At 49.1% G+C, this 18677-nt stretch overlaps 1 protein-coding gene across 1 annotated transcript in view; it reads right to left on the bottom strand.

The window, feature by feature from the left end:
• The window catches only part of luzp2 (leucine zipper protein 2), a 65168-nt gene that overhangs the window by 24423 nt on the left and 22068 nt on the right, over nucleotides 1-18677 (bottom strand). Inside the window, exon 7 of the mRNA XM_056607989.1 lies at nucleotides 6745-6807. Within this exon, the coding sequence (XP_056463964.1) occupies nucleotides 6745-6807 (63 nt within the window). The remainder of the gene's footprint in view (nucleotides 1-6744; nucleotides 6808-18677) is intronic.

Below are 18677 nucleotides of genomic sequence, written 5' to 3'. Positions count from 1 at the left end.
ATATCAAATCTCCCCTTCACTAAACTGCAAAGCCCACACAATGATGCAGTCATGGGCCGGCCGTCTGCCCACTGTCCTGTCCCCGCAGTCTCCCCTCTGTGTGCGCCACACGCACACTCACACGCACGCACAAACACGTACACACACGCACATGGTACACACACGCACATGTTACACACACGCACAAACACGTACACACACGCACATGTTACACACACGCACAAACAGATACACACGCACACTCACACGCACGCACAAACACGTACACACACGCACATTTCAAACGCACGCACAAACAGATACACACGCACATTTTACAAACACGCACAAACACACGCACACTCACACGCACGCACACACACAAACTAGCACGCACAAACACATACACACACGCACACTCACACGCACGCACACACACAAACTAGCACGCACAAACGCATACACGCATCCTCACACGCAAACAAATACACGCACACTCAACTTCATGTACACGCACACGCACGCACCCTCACACGCACGTGAAAACACATACACGCACACTCCCACACACGCAAAAACACATACACGCACACTCCCAAACACATGCACACACCCTCAGCCCACACATGTAGCGATGAGGCACAGCGCACAATGTGCAGGAGCACGTCCAGGGGTTCTCCTTGACGTGGTTCTGGCGCTGCATCACTGCTGGCTGATGCAGCGCCAGCCGCAGACTACACAGAATTACATTTAGAACGAGGAGCAGACCCCCGCCCGCCGCGGAGGAAGGAGCCGCGCTCGGAGGATTCAACCACGAGGTGAGCAGAATGTGTGAAGAAATAAACATACATTAATAAAAGAGAAGCGGTGAGTGCGGCCGTAAGGACGGTACTGAGAGTAATTAAGGAGTGGATGGAAGGAAATGAGGCTCTATCTAAAAGTCCCTGTTCAACAAATATCACCCTGAATAAAACATGGCATCATAATGTCCTGGTAACCATGCCCTCTCCAGCAAATACACAATGAGAAATTGTTTCATTAACTTGTGCTTTTTGCTCTTATGTCTGAAATAAAATAAATACACAAAATAACAAAATAATACTGTTGATTTAAATACTGGGCGAGGGAAACAGTAAATGCTCTCTGAGAGAACAAGATGAAGAGCTTTGAAGAGCCTTTTCATTCTCACTGTGACTCAATCTCCCGGAGCAGCAAGGAACAGGACTGGTAGCTTCTCTCCTCCAGGGTAACATCATGTTCCATTTGGAGACACGGTTGGATAATGCATGCGTCATAGGTATATCGTCAATAGCTCTCATCTTTACTATTAACGAGGGGGTAAAGCTCTTGCACAAAGTAATTAGAGTGACCTTACTGACAGCTACATTTTGTTTATTTTACTTCTTTAGTCAATAAATTAACGAAAGGCCATTTTTAAATACCAGGTCATTTTTAAAAGCCTGCAATTGTTGCTTTGGCAGATCTGTTCTTCATAGCAATTCGACACAGAAAAATTGTTGAAACTCGCTATATTCCAATAAATACATGCATTCTCAGAAACCTTCATTAAAGGCAAATAACATGCAGAGTCATTGTGCATTTTGTGTAAACAAAAAACACTAAATTCCATCTATTGTGGATAACACACTCTGCAGTTACGACCATCGGTGATGCTAGGGAATGCATTCCACAGCAAAATGCCTTTGTCTCCAACTATATACTATTATACCAAATCCCCACAGTAACCTTCCCTCACGTGCTATCTGAGCTGACGAGCTGGCTTGATGCTTGCTTGACTCTTGTCGACATACGTTTCCCACCCTTTACGTCAGGGAACCTGAACGCACCCCCGCGTTATGTAAGACCCTCCCGACCAATCAGTCAGTGAGTCTGACGTACCACGTTTCTAAATGGAGCAGTGTTTCCCCATTAAAGCTCGTACAACCCTGGTATAATTAACCCTTCCCCAGCCCCCTCACCTCCTGGCCCGGAGACGCTCTCTTATCGTCTAGATGCGCTGTGCACCACAGCCCTTCATTTGTGTTTCTTCATAACAATTCTGGTTTATGGATTTGATTTTTGGTTAGGGGACCTGCTGGGTTTTACCGCCTTTTTACCGTCTGCCCGCAGAACTACCAGCCTCATAAACGATAGCGCCGCCGCCGCAGCCAGGAACAGCACTAAACGAAAAGATAACCAAAAGTAAAAAAAGGAGAAATAAATAGTAAAGCGTGCAGCGCCTCTCCTCCGCTCCTCCTGGGAGCGGGATGAAGTGTGTCAGCAGGAGGCAGGAGGCCTGAGCTCCATAGATCAGGTGTTGGAGACAATACTACATGACAGCTAACTACAGGTAGAGCAGCTGTTGGCTGCGTGCGGCCGATATCCCGGCAACGCGCTGAGCCCTGATTGGTGGTTGTCTGCGCTACAATGTTCTCCGTTTGATACACGAGTCCTCTCCCTCGTTACACCGACCTGTTCCTCCACTGGAATGCATTTGGATATGGAGAACCGATTCTAGTGTTGAGGAGGAACGGTGTGGGCTGCGCTAGAAGTGATTAAGGCTCAGATATATATATGTGTATGTATATATACATATATAGACACGTATATATATAGTTATACACATTGCGCATTTCCATTCGCCTAATGTAAGGCTCTTCTGGAGGGAGGGGTGGAGGAGGCTGAAGCCTCTGAGATATTTATTTGTTTTGTGCCGCTGTTTGAACACCTGAAGCTCAGCAGCTCTGAGAGGCTGAAGGACTGAGCTCCTCACTGTCACTGCACAGGGTGCACCACCCACAGGGTGCAACAAAACAGCACCTACAGGTTGCACCACCCACAGGTGCAACAATACAGCACCTACAGGGTGCACCACCCACAGGGTGCAACAAAACAGCACCCACAGGTGCAACAATACAGCACCCACAGCCTACAACGCTCAGCAGGACGCTCAGCAGTAACAGAACGCTCACCAGAAACAGAACGCTCACTACAAACAGAACGCTCACCAGAAACAGAACGCTCACCAGAACACACCAGAACGCTCACTACAAACAGAACGCTCAACAGAAACAGAACGCTCACCAGAAACAGAACGCTCACTACAAACAGAACGCTCACCAGAAACAGAACGCTCACCAGAACACACCAGAACGCTCACTACAAACAGAACGCTCACCAGAAACAGAACGCTCACCAGAACACACCAGAACGCTCACTACAAACAGAACGCTCACCAGAAACAGAACGCTCACCAGAAACAGAACGCTCACCAGAACGCTCACCAGAAACAGAACGCTCACCAGAAACAGAACGCTCACCGGAAACAGAACGCTCACCAGAAACAGAACGCTCACCAGAACGCTCACCAGAAACAGAACGCTCACCAGAAACAGAACGCTCACCAGAAACAGAACGCTCACCGGAACGCTCACCAGAAACAGAACGCTCACCAGAAACAGAACGCTTACCAGAAACAGAACGCTCACCAGAACGCTCACCAGAAAGAGAACGCTCGCCAGAAACAGAACGCTCACCAGAAACAGAACGCTCAGCAGAACGCTCACCAGAATGCACCAGAACGCTCACTAGAAACAGGACACTCACCAGAAACAGAACGCTCGCCAGAAACAGAATGCTCACCAGAACGCTCACCAGAAACAGAACGCTCACCAGAAACAGAACGCTCACCAGAACGCTCAACAGTAACAGAACGCTCACCAGAACGCACCAGAACGCTCAGCAGAACGCTCAGCAGAACGCTCACCAGAACGCTCACCAGAAACAGAACGCTCACTAGAACGCTCAGCAGAACGCTCACCAGAAACAGAACGCTCACCAGAACTCTCAGCAGAAACAGAACGCTCACCAGAACGCTCACCAGAACGCTCACCAGAAACAGAACGCTCACCAGAAACAGAACGCTCAGCAGAACGCTCACCAGAAACAGAATGCTCACCAGAACGCTCACCAGAAACAGAACACTCAGCAGAACGCTCAGCAGAACGCTCACCAGAAACAGAATGCTCACCAGAACGCTCAGCAGAACGCTCACCAGAACGCTCCCCAGAAACAGAACGCTCAACAGAACGCACCAGAACGCTCACCAGAAACAGGACGCTCACTAGAAACAGAACGCTCACCAGAACGCTCACCAGAACGCTCAGCAGATGGCTCACCGGAAGCCGCCCTGCTCAGCCCCAGAGCAGCCCTACCATGCAGCCTTGGTTCTGCTTTGAATGCATTCCTTTGTGGTTCTAAGCTAGCGTCAGCACATGAGCCGTGTTGTCCTCCCCGTAACATATTCAACCGCCGCCTCTACATCAGAGGAGAGCTAATGTCAATTAACTGAAACTTTTTGTCAGCTTTGTCAGCACAGCGGTAAGACGGTTATTGGATGTAAGAGAGTCTCTGCCCTCCCCCTTTCCCCCTGACCTCATGTTCACACAATCATCTGCCCCCCCCCCCCTCCCCCCTCTCACCTGATCCCTGGAGGGACGGGGGGGGCATTGTATAAGCAGGTCATTCATGCTCTTGATGAAAGGGAGAGAGAGAGAACGAGAGAAAGATAAGAGCGAGATAGAGAGCGAGAGCGAGAGACGTGGACGATGTACAGCATATCTTTGCCCCCCCCAGGAGCCGGAGCCATCGCTAGGAGGGCCGGGATTGGGAGGAGTTGCGTCAGAGAAAGAAGCTGCGTGGCCGGCTGGGAGTGATGGGACACACAGCCCTGGGACCGGGCGTGCATGCGTGCGTGCGTGCGTGGTGCGTGAGTGCGTGCGTGAGTGAGTTGCGTGAGTGCGTGCGGTGGTGAGTGGTGCGTGAGTGAGTGGCAGTGCGTGCGTGAGTGCGGAGTGCGTGCGTGGGCGTGAGTGGTGAGTGAGTGTGAGGTGCGTGCGTGAGTGCGTGCGTGCGTGAGTGAGTTGCGTGGTGCGTGCGGTGCGTGCGTGAGTGAGTGGTGCGGTGCGTGCGTGTGGTGCGTGCGTGCGTGCGTGGTGCGTGTGCGTGCGTGCGTGCGTGCGTCGTGCGTGCGTGCGTGTGCGTGGGTGGGTGGGTGCGTGGGTGGGTGGGTGGGAGTGCGTGCGTGGGTGGGTGGGTGGGAGCGTGCGCTCGTGCGTGCGTGCGTGTGTGCGTGGGTGGGTGGGTGAGTGGGTGTGTGGACCACATTAGCATTTTCTGTCTCTTTCTAACTTCTAGATTCAAGAGGAACTCAGAAGTGTTGATATGGATTCTCTACTTCTTTAATGCATCAAGTGATGCTGTGGGGCTAACCTCAGGCGGGGTCTCGTGGAGACCCCCACCTGCTCCATCCCGTCTGTCCTTCTGTGAACAGACAGAGGAACAGAAGAGAACTGCAGGACGTGCCTCATCTCAGGATGAACCTCAGATCAACGTCAGCGTGATAAAGGACTGCATGGATGGAAAACCAACTGAAGACAATCCCATGATAACAAAGCAGCAGCGATACAAGAGAAGACAGCATAACAGACGGCCTTCACTGCCTGAGCCTATTCAGTCATTCAGAAAACCCTTGAATAGAATCAACTACCTTTTATGACTATTCACAGGTGGTGTTGAAACAAGCTCCATTGTAAGCACATTAGCAGGCCCTTATTCAGCCTTAGTAGCCACTATCATCTCCAGTGACTGCAGACCTCCCAGAGCCACATCCTCTGAACGGATGTGTTGAAACAACTACTCCTGTACCGCTGAGGGACGGTGCTCTGAGGCGCAGCCCCCCGCCCATCAGAGCTTATTGTCCCGGTCTCTGGAGGGGGGCTGTAGGGGTCTCATAAGACCCCTACAGCCCCCGACGCAGCCTGTTTACGGCCAGACCACAAGGAAGGCCTGGAGAGAAGAGTGAGCTCCTCTACAGAAGATTACAGGTTAACAAATGTTATAACTGGGATTAGTGGTTTCTGGTTTACCGCCAGTATCCCCCCTAGCTCAAAGGCTCTTCTTTAGACTGGCCGGTTCCGGTCCAAACAGGTTGGAGGAGAACAGAACGCTAGCTCAACGATGCCCCCTCGATCAGCTATCATCTCTGACGGTGTCCGTCACCGACATCAATAGTTTCCAAGTAACCGTTAGAGAGAGAGAGAGAGAGAGGAGAGAGAGAGAGAGAGAGAGAGAGAGAGAGAGACTCTGTTCTGACTCTGTTCATCCGTCCATCATGACTCCACCTGCCAGCCTTATGATGGGGGCTCTCACAGAGGTCAGTGGGCCTCATTATACCGTGGCCCGTGGTCATGGATAACATCTAGCTCTGAGAGGAGGAGCACTCATTCAGAGACAATGACCACGGAGAGGCGCTGAAGTGGACCGGACAGCTCTGAGGATGGCTCTGATCCAGCCTTCATCCCGACACTAAGTGGGTCAGCTGGTTGGGGTCGGGCCTTCAGTCCCACTCTCTCTTTGGTTGATGAGAGGCTCTGCTCTGCGTTTAGACGTATTCGAGCTGTAACCTGCGCTGATGAAACTGTAGATAAAGGTCTCAGCCAAAGAAAGAAAAGGCAGAGTAGGTAACCATGTTTTAAAACGCTGTTCTGTGTGACCGGCCCCCGAACAATAAAACGTGTTAGCCTTACGAGAGACCATGAATGGTAAAATAAGAAATCAGACATAGAAACCTGTTGTGCAAAAAGAAAACCTAAATGACTTTGACCTTTTTCTGCTCAGTGTTCAAAAGTGGTCTGAAACATGTTGTTGAGCAGGTTGGTTTTGACAGAAGCTGTTACAGAAATATGGAAGTGGATGGGCCCTTACCTCCTCCGTATGGACGTCACACAGCTTGTTGCCTGACAGAAGCTTGTTTTTCAGGCTCTTGTTCTAAAAGGAGAAAAAGACAGGAAGAATAGTACTCGATGAATTGGATTTGTCTCGTCTCCGTCTAGACTGCCTCATCACTGACCAGTAACGTCAGACAGTGGACCAGAGCAGTGTCCAGAGGTTTACTGACGAGAGAAGAGAAGGATCTGGCAGGAGAAATACCTCGGAGAAATGCAGCCAGCGGCCTTCACTGGAGCCTCATGCTCCTGGCCTACAGGTTATCTTGACATTGAGCATACATTACGGGCACAAAAGGTCCTCTTTGATGTGACAAGCAAGTAAAGCAGTAAACAGGGCATCCTCCATGACCTATAACATATTCTCAAAAAGTCGTTCGGAAGTACATGATTGTACGAAAGGAAACTAATGTAATACTAAAGAATATTCAATTAAAATGTAACTTTATTACTTTTTTTCTAAATGTTTCTGTGTCATTGCTGGTATTTCCTACGGAGCCACTCAATGTCAGTTCGGTCTTTTAGCCTCTATGCTGGACAGAGGGGCCTAGCCTTTCATCACAGTCTACAGAAGTTACTCCATGTTGGATTAAAGGGGAATGCTTTGTGTGAACCTGACCCACTATCGCCAATAGAATGATGTGTACTAAATAATAAACTTACAAATACAAATAAAAACATCAAAAGAAACATCAAAATGTCTATAAGGTCTGTACGTCTGGAGGACATCAGACCCACAGGTGGAGCTCACTGGAGCATTGACTGACGGACATTCCGTAGCCTCAAGCTGCTCTTTAAGGACGCTGAGCTGGGGGTTGGAGCGATAGCATGCTAGAGCTAGAGCTAGCGCTAGAGCTTCTCCCTCCTAGCGATAGCATCCTAGAGCTAGTGCTAGAGCTTCTCCCTCCTAGCGATAGCATCCTAGAGCTAGTGCTAGAGCTTCTCCCTCCTAGCGATAGCATCCTAGAGCTAGTGCTAGGGCTTCTCCCTCCTAGCGATAGCATCCTAGAGCTAGAGCTAGAGCTTCTCCCTCCTAGCGATAGCATCCTAGAGCTAGTGCTAGAGCTTCTCCCTCCTAGCGATAGCATCCTAGAGCTAGTGCTAGAGCTTCTCCCTCCTAGCGATAGCATCCTAGAGCTAGTGCTAGAGCTTCTCCCTCCTAGCGATAGCATCCTGCTAGGGCTAGAGCTAGGGCTTCTCCCTCCTAGCGATAGCATCCTAGTGCTAGAGCTTCTCCCTCCTAGCGATAGCATCCTGCTAGGGCTAGAGCTAGGGCTTCTCCCACATAACGTCCAGTGGGATGCTAAATTATCCTGTTTAGAGTAGCGGTGAAATCTGAACCCGCTGTATAGACGCGGGGAGTCGTGGGGAATTAAATAAACACCAAATATGAAAGGGCAAACTGGCCCACTCCGCTGTCTCCTAATGTTTACCAGTTATGACTTCGTAATAAATGGAAGTAAATAGAGCCATCGTTTATGTACTCCAGCCATGTTTTCCACGCCTGGCCTGCTGGCCTTCATAAATTGAACTACAGACACAACTGGGGGAATTCATTTGATTGTAAACCAGAGCGGCAGTAAATAAGTGTTGTGAGCAGCCCCTGTGTTGTCCTTTGCAGTCAGCCCAGTGAGGAGGATCTATGGCGCTGGGCGCTGCCCTCAGACCCCAGGCCCAGCCGCCCCTCAGGTAGGTCAGCCACTGAGACTCAGTCTCCTAATGGGTTTAATGTGGCGCGTGCCGGGGGTTCCCTTGAAGCGCTGAGGCCGAGGGGGCTGGAATACTGAGCGGTAAAACATTGGGGCGTGGGGGGCCAGGGGGTCAGCTCATCGACAGAACCCTGCTGCCGAAGGGTCGCGCCGACTGCACGGCGCTCACACGCTAACCGATAAGAGGACCACGCTTTACCGCCGCACTGCCCTATCAGTGCCAACAAGCACTCTAAAATTACACCGCTTCCGCTGCGGCTGTTGTGATTGGTCTCCCTTTAGAAGACGGCCGAGGCTGCAGGTAAGATTTAAGAGCCATGGTTTGAGGGTAATTTGTAAGAAATGGCAGCACCGCGAGTCAGCTCTTACTGAGTCAAATGCTCTGTGAGAAGATGTGTTTCAGGTTGACTGGGCCTCTATGCAACCACATTTAGAGTTTAGAGTGCTCCCCGATTATTTAGGGCCAATCAGGCCATCTCTTCCCTGATTGGTTCAGGGGAATCTATTGTGCCTGTCAATCACAGTTGCAGGAGTGCAACACTTCTCAATGGTGGAGAAACCGAGGGAGGCGGAGAGCAGAGAGGAGGGACGGTTAAGTTGTTTATTTTCCTGCTCTCTTCTGCCATCTCTCTTTACAACTCTCAGATCCTACTTAAAGACGCTCTAAAAGAGTCTACTATCTTTAGTGTTTGAGTCTATTTATATCATCTGTCCAAGACATTATACATTTTGTCATGTCTGCTTCCTCCTAAAACAGGTCCTTTTAACTGAACTGAAGCTGCTTGTCGAGGTAGAACTGATCAAGAAGGCTGATGATCACTTCTGACAAACCTGCTTATCCTAACCGGCCTGAGTCGATGAAACATATTGACCAATTCAAATGAATCAATAAAGTTGTGTCACTGAGGGATAGTGACAGTCATCGAGACGACTGTCAATGTGATGAAACACAGCAGCCAGTGACAATATTATCATTGGCTTCATATTCCTCATAAATAAAATCGTACTCCGTTTGGCTCGCCTCCAGGGTCATAATTCACTGATTTTAAAGACTGTCCTTTTGGAGACACATATTGTACAATAAAGAACCGCCTTTCATAAAATACTGGCTTCATACATTATGAATTAGTTATTCTTTCCCAGTAAAAAACATAATTCAAGTGTCCTATTAATTTGGTCAGCAGTTTAACTTTTCAGTTATAGGAGATAATCATTTTAAACGACCACAAGCCTAGCATATACTAAGGTCAATGCCACACCAAACATTACCTTTCACACACACACACACACACACACACACACACACACACACACACACACACACACAAACACACAGGAGTAATGAGCTGATGTTTTGGGATGCGGCGAAGCAACATTGGCTGAGTAGTTATCAATTTCCAACACTGGCCCCTCCTCTCACCTCTAAAGAAGAGTGACCCCCCCACCCTGACTCTGGGACATAAAGAAGAATCTGTCACAAACGACCGGCTTTACCCTGACAACACCGCCCAGTGTAAATGAGATCCCGGCGTGGCTGTGTGTCAGAGTGCATTATGCTAAATGAGATAGAGCCAGCCCATATGTCAGAATGTATTACCCGCAGAAGGCTTTCACCGCGTAGCTTAGGGAGCTAAGACGTTCTGTGGCATTCTGATGTAGGGCTGCGTTCCCATTTCTAAACACGGCCATTGTGGCTCGTCGATGAGTGGGTCGGGTTGTGTCCGATGGGCGGGCCACAACTGGAATGACATTGTTAGCCTCTGTTATTTTGAGTATATATGTTCAACCACGAAGCAAGTGTATAACAAGAACAGCCAGGCTGGACGCCATCTTTCAATTCAAGAATCAAACGTATTTACATATTACTATTAATTCATTTTATGTGGGTTCTTACTACTACATTATTGTCTCTCTGCCCAAACATTTGCCATAATTAATATATTTGACCTTACACATATTAACACGGGGTTGTAAGCAGCAATGCATAATTACCTCATTTCCATTTTCACATAATGCACTAATTATAAGTTACACAAAGCGAATGGTGTTTACAGTCTGAAGTCTTCAGACTCTCTCTGAGGTACAATGCATTACCTTTGGGTCGGCCAGTTCACAAAGCGAATGGTGTTTACAGTCTGAAGTCTTCAGACTCTCTCTGAGGTACAATGCATTACCTTTGGGTCGGCCAGTTCACAAAGCGAATGGTGTTTACAGTCTGAAGTCTTCAGACTCTCTCTGAGGTACAATGCATTACCTTTGGGTCGGCCAGTTCACAAAGCGAATGGTGTTTACAGTCTGCAGTCTTCAGACTCTCTCTGAGGTACAATGCATTACCTTTGGGTCGGCCAGTTCACAAAGCGAATGGTGTTTACAGTCTGCAGTCTTCAGACTCTCTCTGAGGTACAATGCATTACCTTTGGGTCGGCCAGTTCACAATGTGTTAAACATTGTAATCCAAATGTCTTTGAAATCCTCCAAAAATGTTGATCCAGTGATCATTCATAGAAATGGTGCCTTTACTCGTTGTTTATACATTATTAATTATAATTAATAAGGCTCAAATGATCTAATGCTTTTGGTCATCACATCTGTTTCTAAAGCAAGACGTGTTTAACCTTTATGTAAAAACAAACCAGCAACCAACCTTAAAAAAATAGATCTACATTTCTCAGTGGAGGAGGGTTTCAAATAAATATACAGCACCGAAAATCACAACTCTGTTATGAGGACTTATTGAAAAAGTGTAGTTAATGTAGTTAATGTAGTTAATAAAGAAAAATAGTTAGGTAATAGTATTAGTACTTTTCTAAAAAAGGCATTTGCTGAGACGGAAGGGTCGGTGTGGAAGAGGAACACTAAATGGTTCGAGGCACCAATAAATATTCAAATTCATTCACATTCATATTCAACAACTTTTTAACTAGCGAGAAAATTACATGAGATTTGCAAGATTAGAGTAACACAGAAAAACGCAGATCAAACAAAATCTGCTAAATGTCTGTGATGCGGATCAGAGAACGATCAGACTCCTTCACTCTCGCCTCGTCTATTCTTTACTTTGAATGGATCATCTTTCTTCCAGATGTCGTTTCTTTACATTGAAATCTTTGGTAATTGTTTTATATTGCAACATTGAAGAATAGGCCCATCTTAATGTTTCAAACTTCATATTGGGATAAATGTTAGGGTACGATTGATACAAATATTACAAGCTGATTCAATAACTCAATAAAACAAAGAAATGTTGTATTAGGGAATCTTAAACATCTTTAAATGGTCTATTTCACTGATAAGCGTTTCCAGTAGTTTCAGTCATTACAGGCAATTGGATGTTCAATCAGTAATGTAGCATCTGGCCCGCTGTCGTTCTGCTGACTCTTACAGCACAGCGGCTGCTGGAGCAGTGCTCAGACTGCCCAGCAAGCAGTTTAGACCTACACTCACCCACGTGGTTTATCATTATCACACACACACACACACACACACACACACACACACACACACACACACACACACACACACACACACACACACACACACACACACACACACACACACACACACACACACACACACACCCCATTTTGGATAGAGATTCAAATCCTGATTTGGGAGCTGTATGTAGATCGAAACTCTAGCAAAGAGCGGTTTTCTTTCCGGGTAATTAGGCAGAGTATATCTAAATTTTTTATCCCACATGGGGAAGTGGCGTCCATGATATTGAGAGATGTATATTGCATGTCGTGGAGAGAAATCGCTGCTCTCTTCATGAGAGAGGGGCCCCTCTCCAGACCCCCAGGGCCGGGCTCCATGAGAGAGGGGCCCCTCTCCAGACCCCCAGGGCCAGGCTCCATGAGAGAGGGGCCCCTCTCCAGACCACCAGGGCCGGGCTCCATGAGAGAGGGGCCCCTCTCCAGACCCCAAGGGCCGGGCTCCATGGGAGAGGGCCCCTCTCCAGACCCCCAGGGCCGGGCTCCATGAGAGAGGGGCCCCTCTCCAGACCCCCAGGGCCGGGCTCCATGAGAGAAGGGCCCCTCTCCAGACCCCCAGGGCCGGGCTCCATGGGAGAGGGGCCACTCTCCAGACGGGACGCGGACCTGCCCTCAGGGGGTCCTGCGGGCCTGAGCCAGCCTCTGGAGGGTCCTGGGGGTCGGGACGCATTCCCTGGCCCCTAGGTTCCTGGAAGGACTGGCCCCGCTGGGGGAGCCTGCCCATCCCACCAGCCTCCACCCTAGGCAGGGCCCTGACTCTGAGCTGGTCAAACTCCTCACTAACCCTAACTGTATTGATCAGGGGGGTCCATGGATGATATCAGCTGATTCAAGATTCAGCGTTACAGAAACGACCACGAGGATAGCTTGCTATCCAGCTCCTAGCGCACAATGTGACAGACTGTTAGAACTTCTGCAGCCGCCTGCTGCACACGTCCACAGACCAGATCCTCCTGAAACGAGGATCTGTCTGTCCCCCGAGACTCGGCCTCTGTCTGTCCGTCCTCAGACAGATGGCCTCAGTCTGTCTGTCCAGTCCATCATTCGGTTCCCATCATCTCGGTGACCTTGGTTCTGAGCAGGACACTCCATCTCTTCTCTCCTATAATCAGACTGGGTCTGAGATGTCCCACTGGTCTGCTCAGCAGATCCCCGCCGGGCACCTCCTGCTACATTTCTTTAACTAGATTACCTAGAATAGCTAGTTAAGATCTTCTACCCTCACAAAGATAACAAAAGAGACGACATCCTTACGAGATGATGAAACAAAGTGCAAATCTAATGCCAGCAACAGCTCAAATTAAATACAAAAGAACAAACTAGTGTAGTGTCTGGCTATGTCTTGAGATGCGATATCCATACTCTACATATCAGACTAATTATTGCTCTGATCTCCATCACCCCTCCCTGTTCACAAGCTGTTGTGTCAGCGTATCTCTAGAGTTTCAGAGGAGATCAAACAATCTGTTTGTGTGGAGCAAATAAGGTTTACACACCAAACCACTGTAGGAGTGATGTGATGTCTTGGCTTCAGGGATATGGGCTTACTTGTGAAACTGACGGAAAACAGCCGGGCGTCAGTCATATTACTGCTGCAATAGCTTTTTGATTGAAACGTATAAGTTATTGTCTTCCGGCTGTTATAGGAAAGCTGCCGTCTTTTTGTTTCTGCCACAACAAATATCCTGCACAAATATAGCTGCAAACAGCGATGAAGGCATCCGGGCTCAGAGGAAACGGAGTACTCTTATTTTTAAAATGTGGCAGATGTCAACACATATCTCAAGTACATGAAAACATCATCGCAATCCAGGGGAGCACATGATGTGTGGACATTGATCTAAATGCTGCCCACGGGAAAGCAAAGCATTTCTACATGTTCGTAGCATGTTACTCGTCTATGTATGAATGATAACAGCAGTAACATCGTCAATTATAATCATATTAATTGATCATAACTGAGCTACGAGGTATCATGATAAGAATCATTATACACCATAGGATACTGGACAACCTTTACTCTGCTCAGTAGAACAGGGGCCAGCAACTCAAAGCCCTTTGGAGGCCAAGCCCTTTGGAGGCCGAGCCCTTTGGAGGCCGAGCCCTTTGGAGACCGAAGCCCTTTGGAGGCCAAGCCCTTTGGAGGCCAAGCCCTTTGGAGGCCGAGCCCTTTGGAGGCCGAGCCCTTTGGAGACCGAAGCCCTTTGGAGGCCAAGCCCTTTGGAGGCCAAGCCCTTTGAAGACCGAAGCCCTTTGGAGACCGAAGCCCTTTGGAGGCCAAGCCCTTTGGAGGCCAAGCCTTTTGGAGACTGAAGCCCTTTGGAGACCGAAGCCCTTTGGAGACCGAAGCCCTTTGGAGGCCAAGCCCTTTGGAGACCGAAGCCCTTTGGAGACCGAAGCCCTTTGGAGGCCAAGCCCTTTGGAGGCCAAGCCCTTTGGAGACCGAAGCCCTTTGGAGACCGAAGCCCTTTGGAGACCGATTCCTCTGGGGCAGTGGCCTGGCGAGGTCTACCTCCATGGCTGTGAGCACATGCACAACCCACACGCACGTGCACAAAGAACTATTATTGCATCACTTTACATGCCCTCACACGCTGTAGAGGGCAATAATAAAGGCTGTGAGGAGAAGATCATTCATTGAGCACACACATAAAGTGAGGCAGCACCGACTCAATCCCCAGTGCCACGGATGCTGCATCTACTGCTCAGACGGTGTCTTCGTGCTGGCTCTGATGTTCTTTCTCCAGTGGCCAGGCAAGGATTCTTGCTTTTCTCTTTGGTACTAAGTGAGCGGCACCAGCCATGACCGGTTCCTCTCTGAGTTTAATTGGTTAAATGTTGGCGCTCCAAACACCTACTCACCTTAAAGTGAGTTCTTGATTAACATCAAGCAAGCTCAAATTCAACATTTAAAAGAGCCTACTCAAGCTCTGAGCATGCTTTGGGGAACAATAAAGCCAGTTCTGCGCCTCAGACTGCTTTCGGGTAACATAACTTATTACCATGCTGGTCATGAATAGAGCAGGATCATCAGACGCACTGAGCCATAGCCAGCCTCGGAGATTAGCAGTACGTAAGTGTATAGAATATCAACACACCAGGAAATATAAACGTCTATATTCCGTACATAAAGCTGATCAGGGAGAAAATACTGCCATCCCCTGTAGCAAGTGTAACGTCGTTATTTATCGGAATGATGAGGCAGCGATCGCCTAATGAAGTCTAATAAATCAGCGCGTCGCTACGCTTGCATATCTGTCTTTATATTTCATAGTAATAACTCAACAGACAAATGTGAAAGCCCCACATGAGGAGCTTCCACGGATATCTCTCTGAAATCGACGTCTAGATATGATCGTTGAGAGCAACACATCAGGTTTAGGGACACAATGGCAGATGGACAATATCTACACCCACATATTCCCTAAAAGATAACGGCAGAAAACATATCTGAGCGAGAGCAAAGACAGCGACTGTGCGCACGTGGGTGTCGGCCGTGTGGTGCTTCATTTTATGTGCGCGACCATTTCTCTTTTCTTCCAAACAGGCGGTGTTAACCCCCCAAACTCTACAATGCTAACATGATAGCACTAGCTGCTGCAGACCCTACATTCAAATGTGTACTTACATGCTAATGTAAGCATGCTAATACGCCAGCATGCTATGGTCCTAAGAGGCTAGCATGTTCTTGTACTTAGATAATCAATTGAGACGAGCAATAAACAGTTTAAGCCCAACAGTGAGATGTATAATGTGTGAGAAGTCTAAATATTGTGGGAGTTTTCACAGTTTATACATCGGTGTGACATCTTCAAGTCTACACTGGTGTTTGAATGCAAGTTAGATTTGTGTTTAATATTTTAAATATTTTTGGTCAATTGGCGTGCAAAGTGAATCCGTGGTTCCTTGGCAAACCTGAGGATTACATTCTGAGATCCTGTTCTACAGACGGACACAAGCGGCTGAAACACAACCCCCTGGTGGAGGTAAACGTTCTCTGGGGGAGAACAGAGCGGTAAAGTGAGCGTGGCTGTGAGACAGCACAACGCTGGATCCAGAGCCACCAACACGAATCAATGATCAATACAAACGGCAGCCTGTGAGACCCAAGTGATGCTCGTGAGTAACAGCAGCACTTTAAATGGGCGGGCCCATTCCTTACTCGGCTAACCAGGGTGGGCTAGTGCATTCTGGGTAATAATACCGCAGATCAACTTTCTATATGCTTTCCTATTGAAGAAGACACAACAGAATTTTCAGATAAATGACAATGTTAAGATAACTTTCACTCATGGCAGAAATATCTGTATATGATTACAATTAAGAATTCATTCATTTTTTATATTGTTTGTATTATGATTTGATCCGTGGACAGTAAAAATTATGAGTAAAAAGTAAACATGAGGTCGTCGTCTCCCTCCCTCCCTCTCTTTCGCACTCACTCCATTATGTCTCTCTATCTACCTCTCTGTCCCCCATCTCCCTCCCTCCCTCCCTCCCTCCCTCCCTCCCTCTCTTTCGCACTCACTCCATTATGTCTCTCTATCTACCTCTCTCTGTCCACCATCTCTCTCTCTCTCCCTCACTCCCTCTCTCTCTCCTTACCCCATCTCTCCCCCTCCCTCTCTCTCTCTCCCTCCCCCATCTCTCTCCCTCCCTCCCTCTCTCTCTCCCTCCCCCTCTCTCCCTCCCCCATCTCTCTCTCCCTCCCCCTCTCTCTCTACCTCCCCCTCTCTCTCTTCCTCCCCGATCACTCTCCCTCCCTCCCTATCTCTCCCTCCCCCATCTCTCTCCCTCCCTCCCTCCATCTCTCTCCCTCTCTCTCTCTTTCCCTCCCTCCCTCCCTCTCTCTCTCCCTCCCTCCCCCATCTCTCTCCCTCTCTCTCTCTCCCTCCCCCCCCATCTCTCTCCCCTCTCTCTCTCTCCCTCCCCCATCTCTCCCCCTCCCTCTCTCTCTCCCCCCATCCCATCTCTCCCCCTCCCTCCCTCCCTCCCTTCTCTCTCCCTCCCCCATCTCCTCTCCTCTCCTCTCCCTCCCTCCTCCCTCTCTCCCTCCCTCCCTCCCTCCCTCTCTCTCCCCCCCTCCCCTCTCTCTCTCTCCTCCCCCATCTCCCTCCCTCCCTCCCCCTCTCCCTCCCTCCCTCCCTCTCTCTCTCCTCCCCCATCACTCCCCCTCCTTCCCTCCCTCTCTCTCTCCCTCCCCCATCTCCCTCCTCTCCCCCTCCCTCCCTCCTCTCCTCCCTCTCTCTCTCCTCACCCCCATCTCTCCCCTCCTTCCCTCCCTCTCCTCTCTCCCTCCCCCCCCCCCATCTCTCTCCCTCCCCCTCCCTCTCTCCCTCCCTCCCTCCCTCTCTCTCCTCCCCTCATCTCTCTCCCTCCCTCCCTCCCTCTCTCTCTCTCTCCCTCCCCCATCTCTCCCCCTCCCTCCCTCCCTCTCTCTCTCCCTCCCCCATCTCTCTCCCTCCCTCCCTCCCTCCCTCTCTCTCTCCCTCCCTCCCTCCTCTCCTCTCCTCCCTCCCTCCCTCCCTCCCTCCCTCTCTCTCCTCCCTCCCCCATCTCTTCCCCTCCTCCCTCCCTCTCTCTCTCCCTCCCTCCCCCATCTCTCTCCCTCCCTCCTTCCCTCCCTCCTCCCTCCCTCCCATCCTCTCCCCTCCCTCCCTCCCTCTCTCTCTCCCTCCCCCATTTCCCTCCCTCCCTCCCTCCCATTATCATCCCTTGCCCTACGGGACGCTCATTTGTAACAGACAAAATGGCCGCTGCAGTCAGACAGTTTGTGGAACATTGTTTCTGAGTCTGTGATTAGAGTTTCCACAAGTATAGACTCAATGCCACGGCTGGAGAACCCAGGGGAATGCTTTTGATCGTTTGGTCGCATCTTTCAAAGTGAACATTTAACGCTCACTGGGGGGTCCTCACCTCAACAGTGGCTTTATTCTAGTGGCATCGTCATAGGTCTACATGCCGTGCTGACATGATTCCATATACTACGCATCCAATGCAAGTTTTTATTGTCTTAAATATGCCTTTATTATGTTCATAGAACAGATACAGCAGTTCAATGTTAAATTCATTTGACGGGTCCTTCAAACCTTCCAACATTCAAAACACAATGCAAGAGAATGTCCATTACATAGCTGAGGTGTGTTTCCCATAATATCGCCCATTTCTCCCCTGCTGTAGTATTCTATCATACACAGCTCCCTTCCAGAGTTACCTCACTATCTGGTCAATAGTCCTCTGCCTCCCCACGCTGGGCTCCAGCCACACACTGGCAACGTCCTTCAACTCAATCTTACATAACGTAGTACGCAAAGGTTCTGCATTAGAAGTATTCTTGGCCTTTTCCTTCCTCTTGTTTAAAAGAGCATTACGTTTTTTAAACAGATAGAATGTATTGTATTAACGTCCAGGGGTGATGGCGGCTCCAGACTGTTTATGTGTTCATCATGAGGCTCTTGATTCCTCCCCCTGCTCTCTGTTTGTTTATCTCTTTCAACGCAACGCAACATATAGGTGAAGGAAGAAGAAAAGAAGACAATGACAGGAAACCATTTGTGACTAAACACATCAGCGGGGAGACGGCGCCGGTGTCTATTACGATCCTCCGACAGCCTGATGAATCCCAGCAGGGCCGAGTCAATCTGTATATCATTTCACTCAAAACACTCATAATGGGCAATCATGGAGAATGCTCTGAAAGACGGTCATTGATT

The sequence above is a fragment of the Gadus chalcogrammus genome, chromosome 14, assembly GCF_026213295.1.
Source record: "Gadus chalcogrammus isolate NIFS_2021 chromosome 14, NIFS_Gcha_1.0, whole genome shotgun sequence".
Classification (NCBI taxonomy): domain Eukaryota; kingdom Metazoa; phylum Chordata; class Actinopteri; order Gadiformes; family Gadidae; genus Gadus; species Gadus chalcogrammus.
The sequence above is the reverse complement of the archived record's forward strand: the minus strand, read 5'-3'. Positions and strand labels throughout refer to the sequence as shown.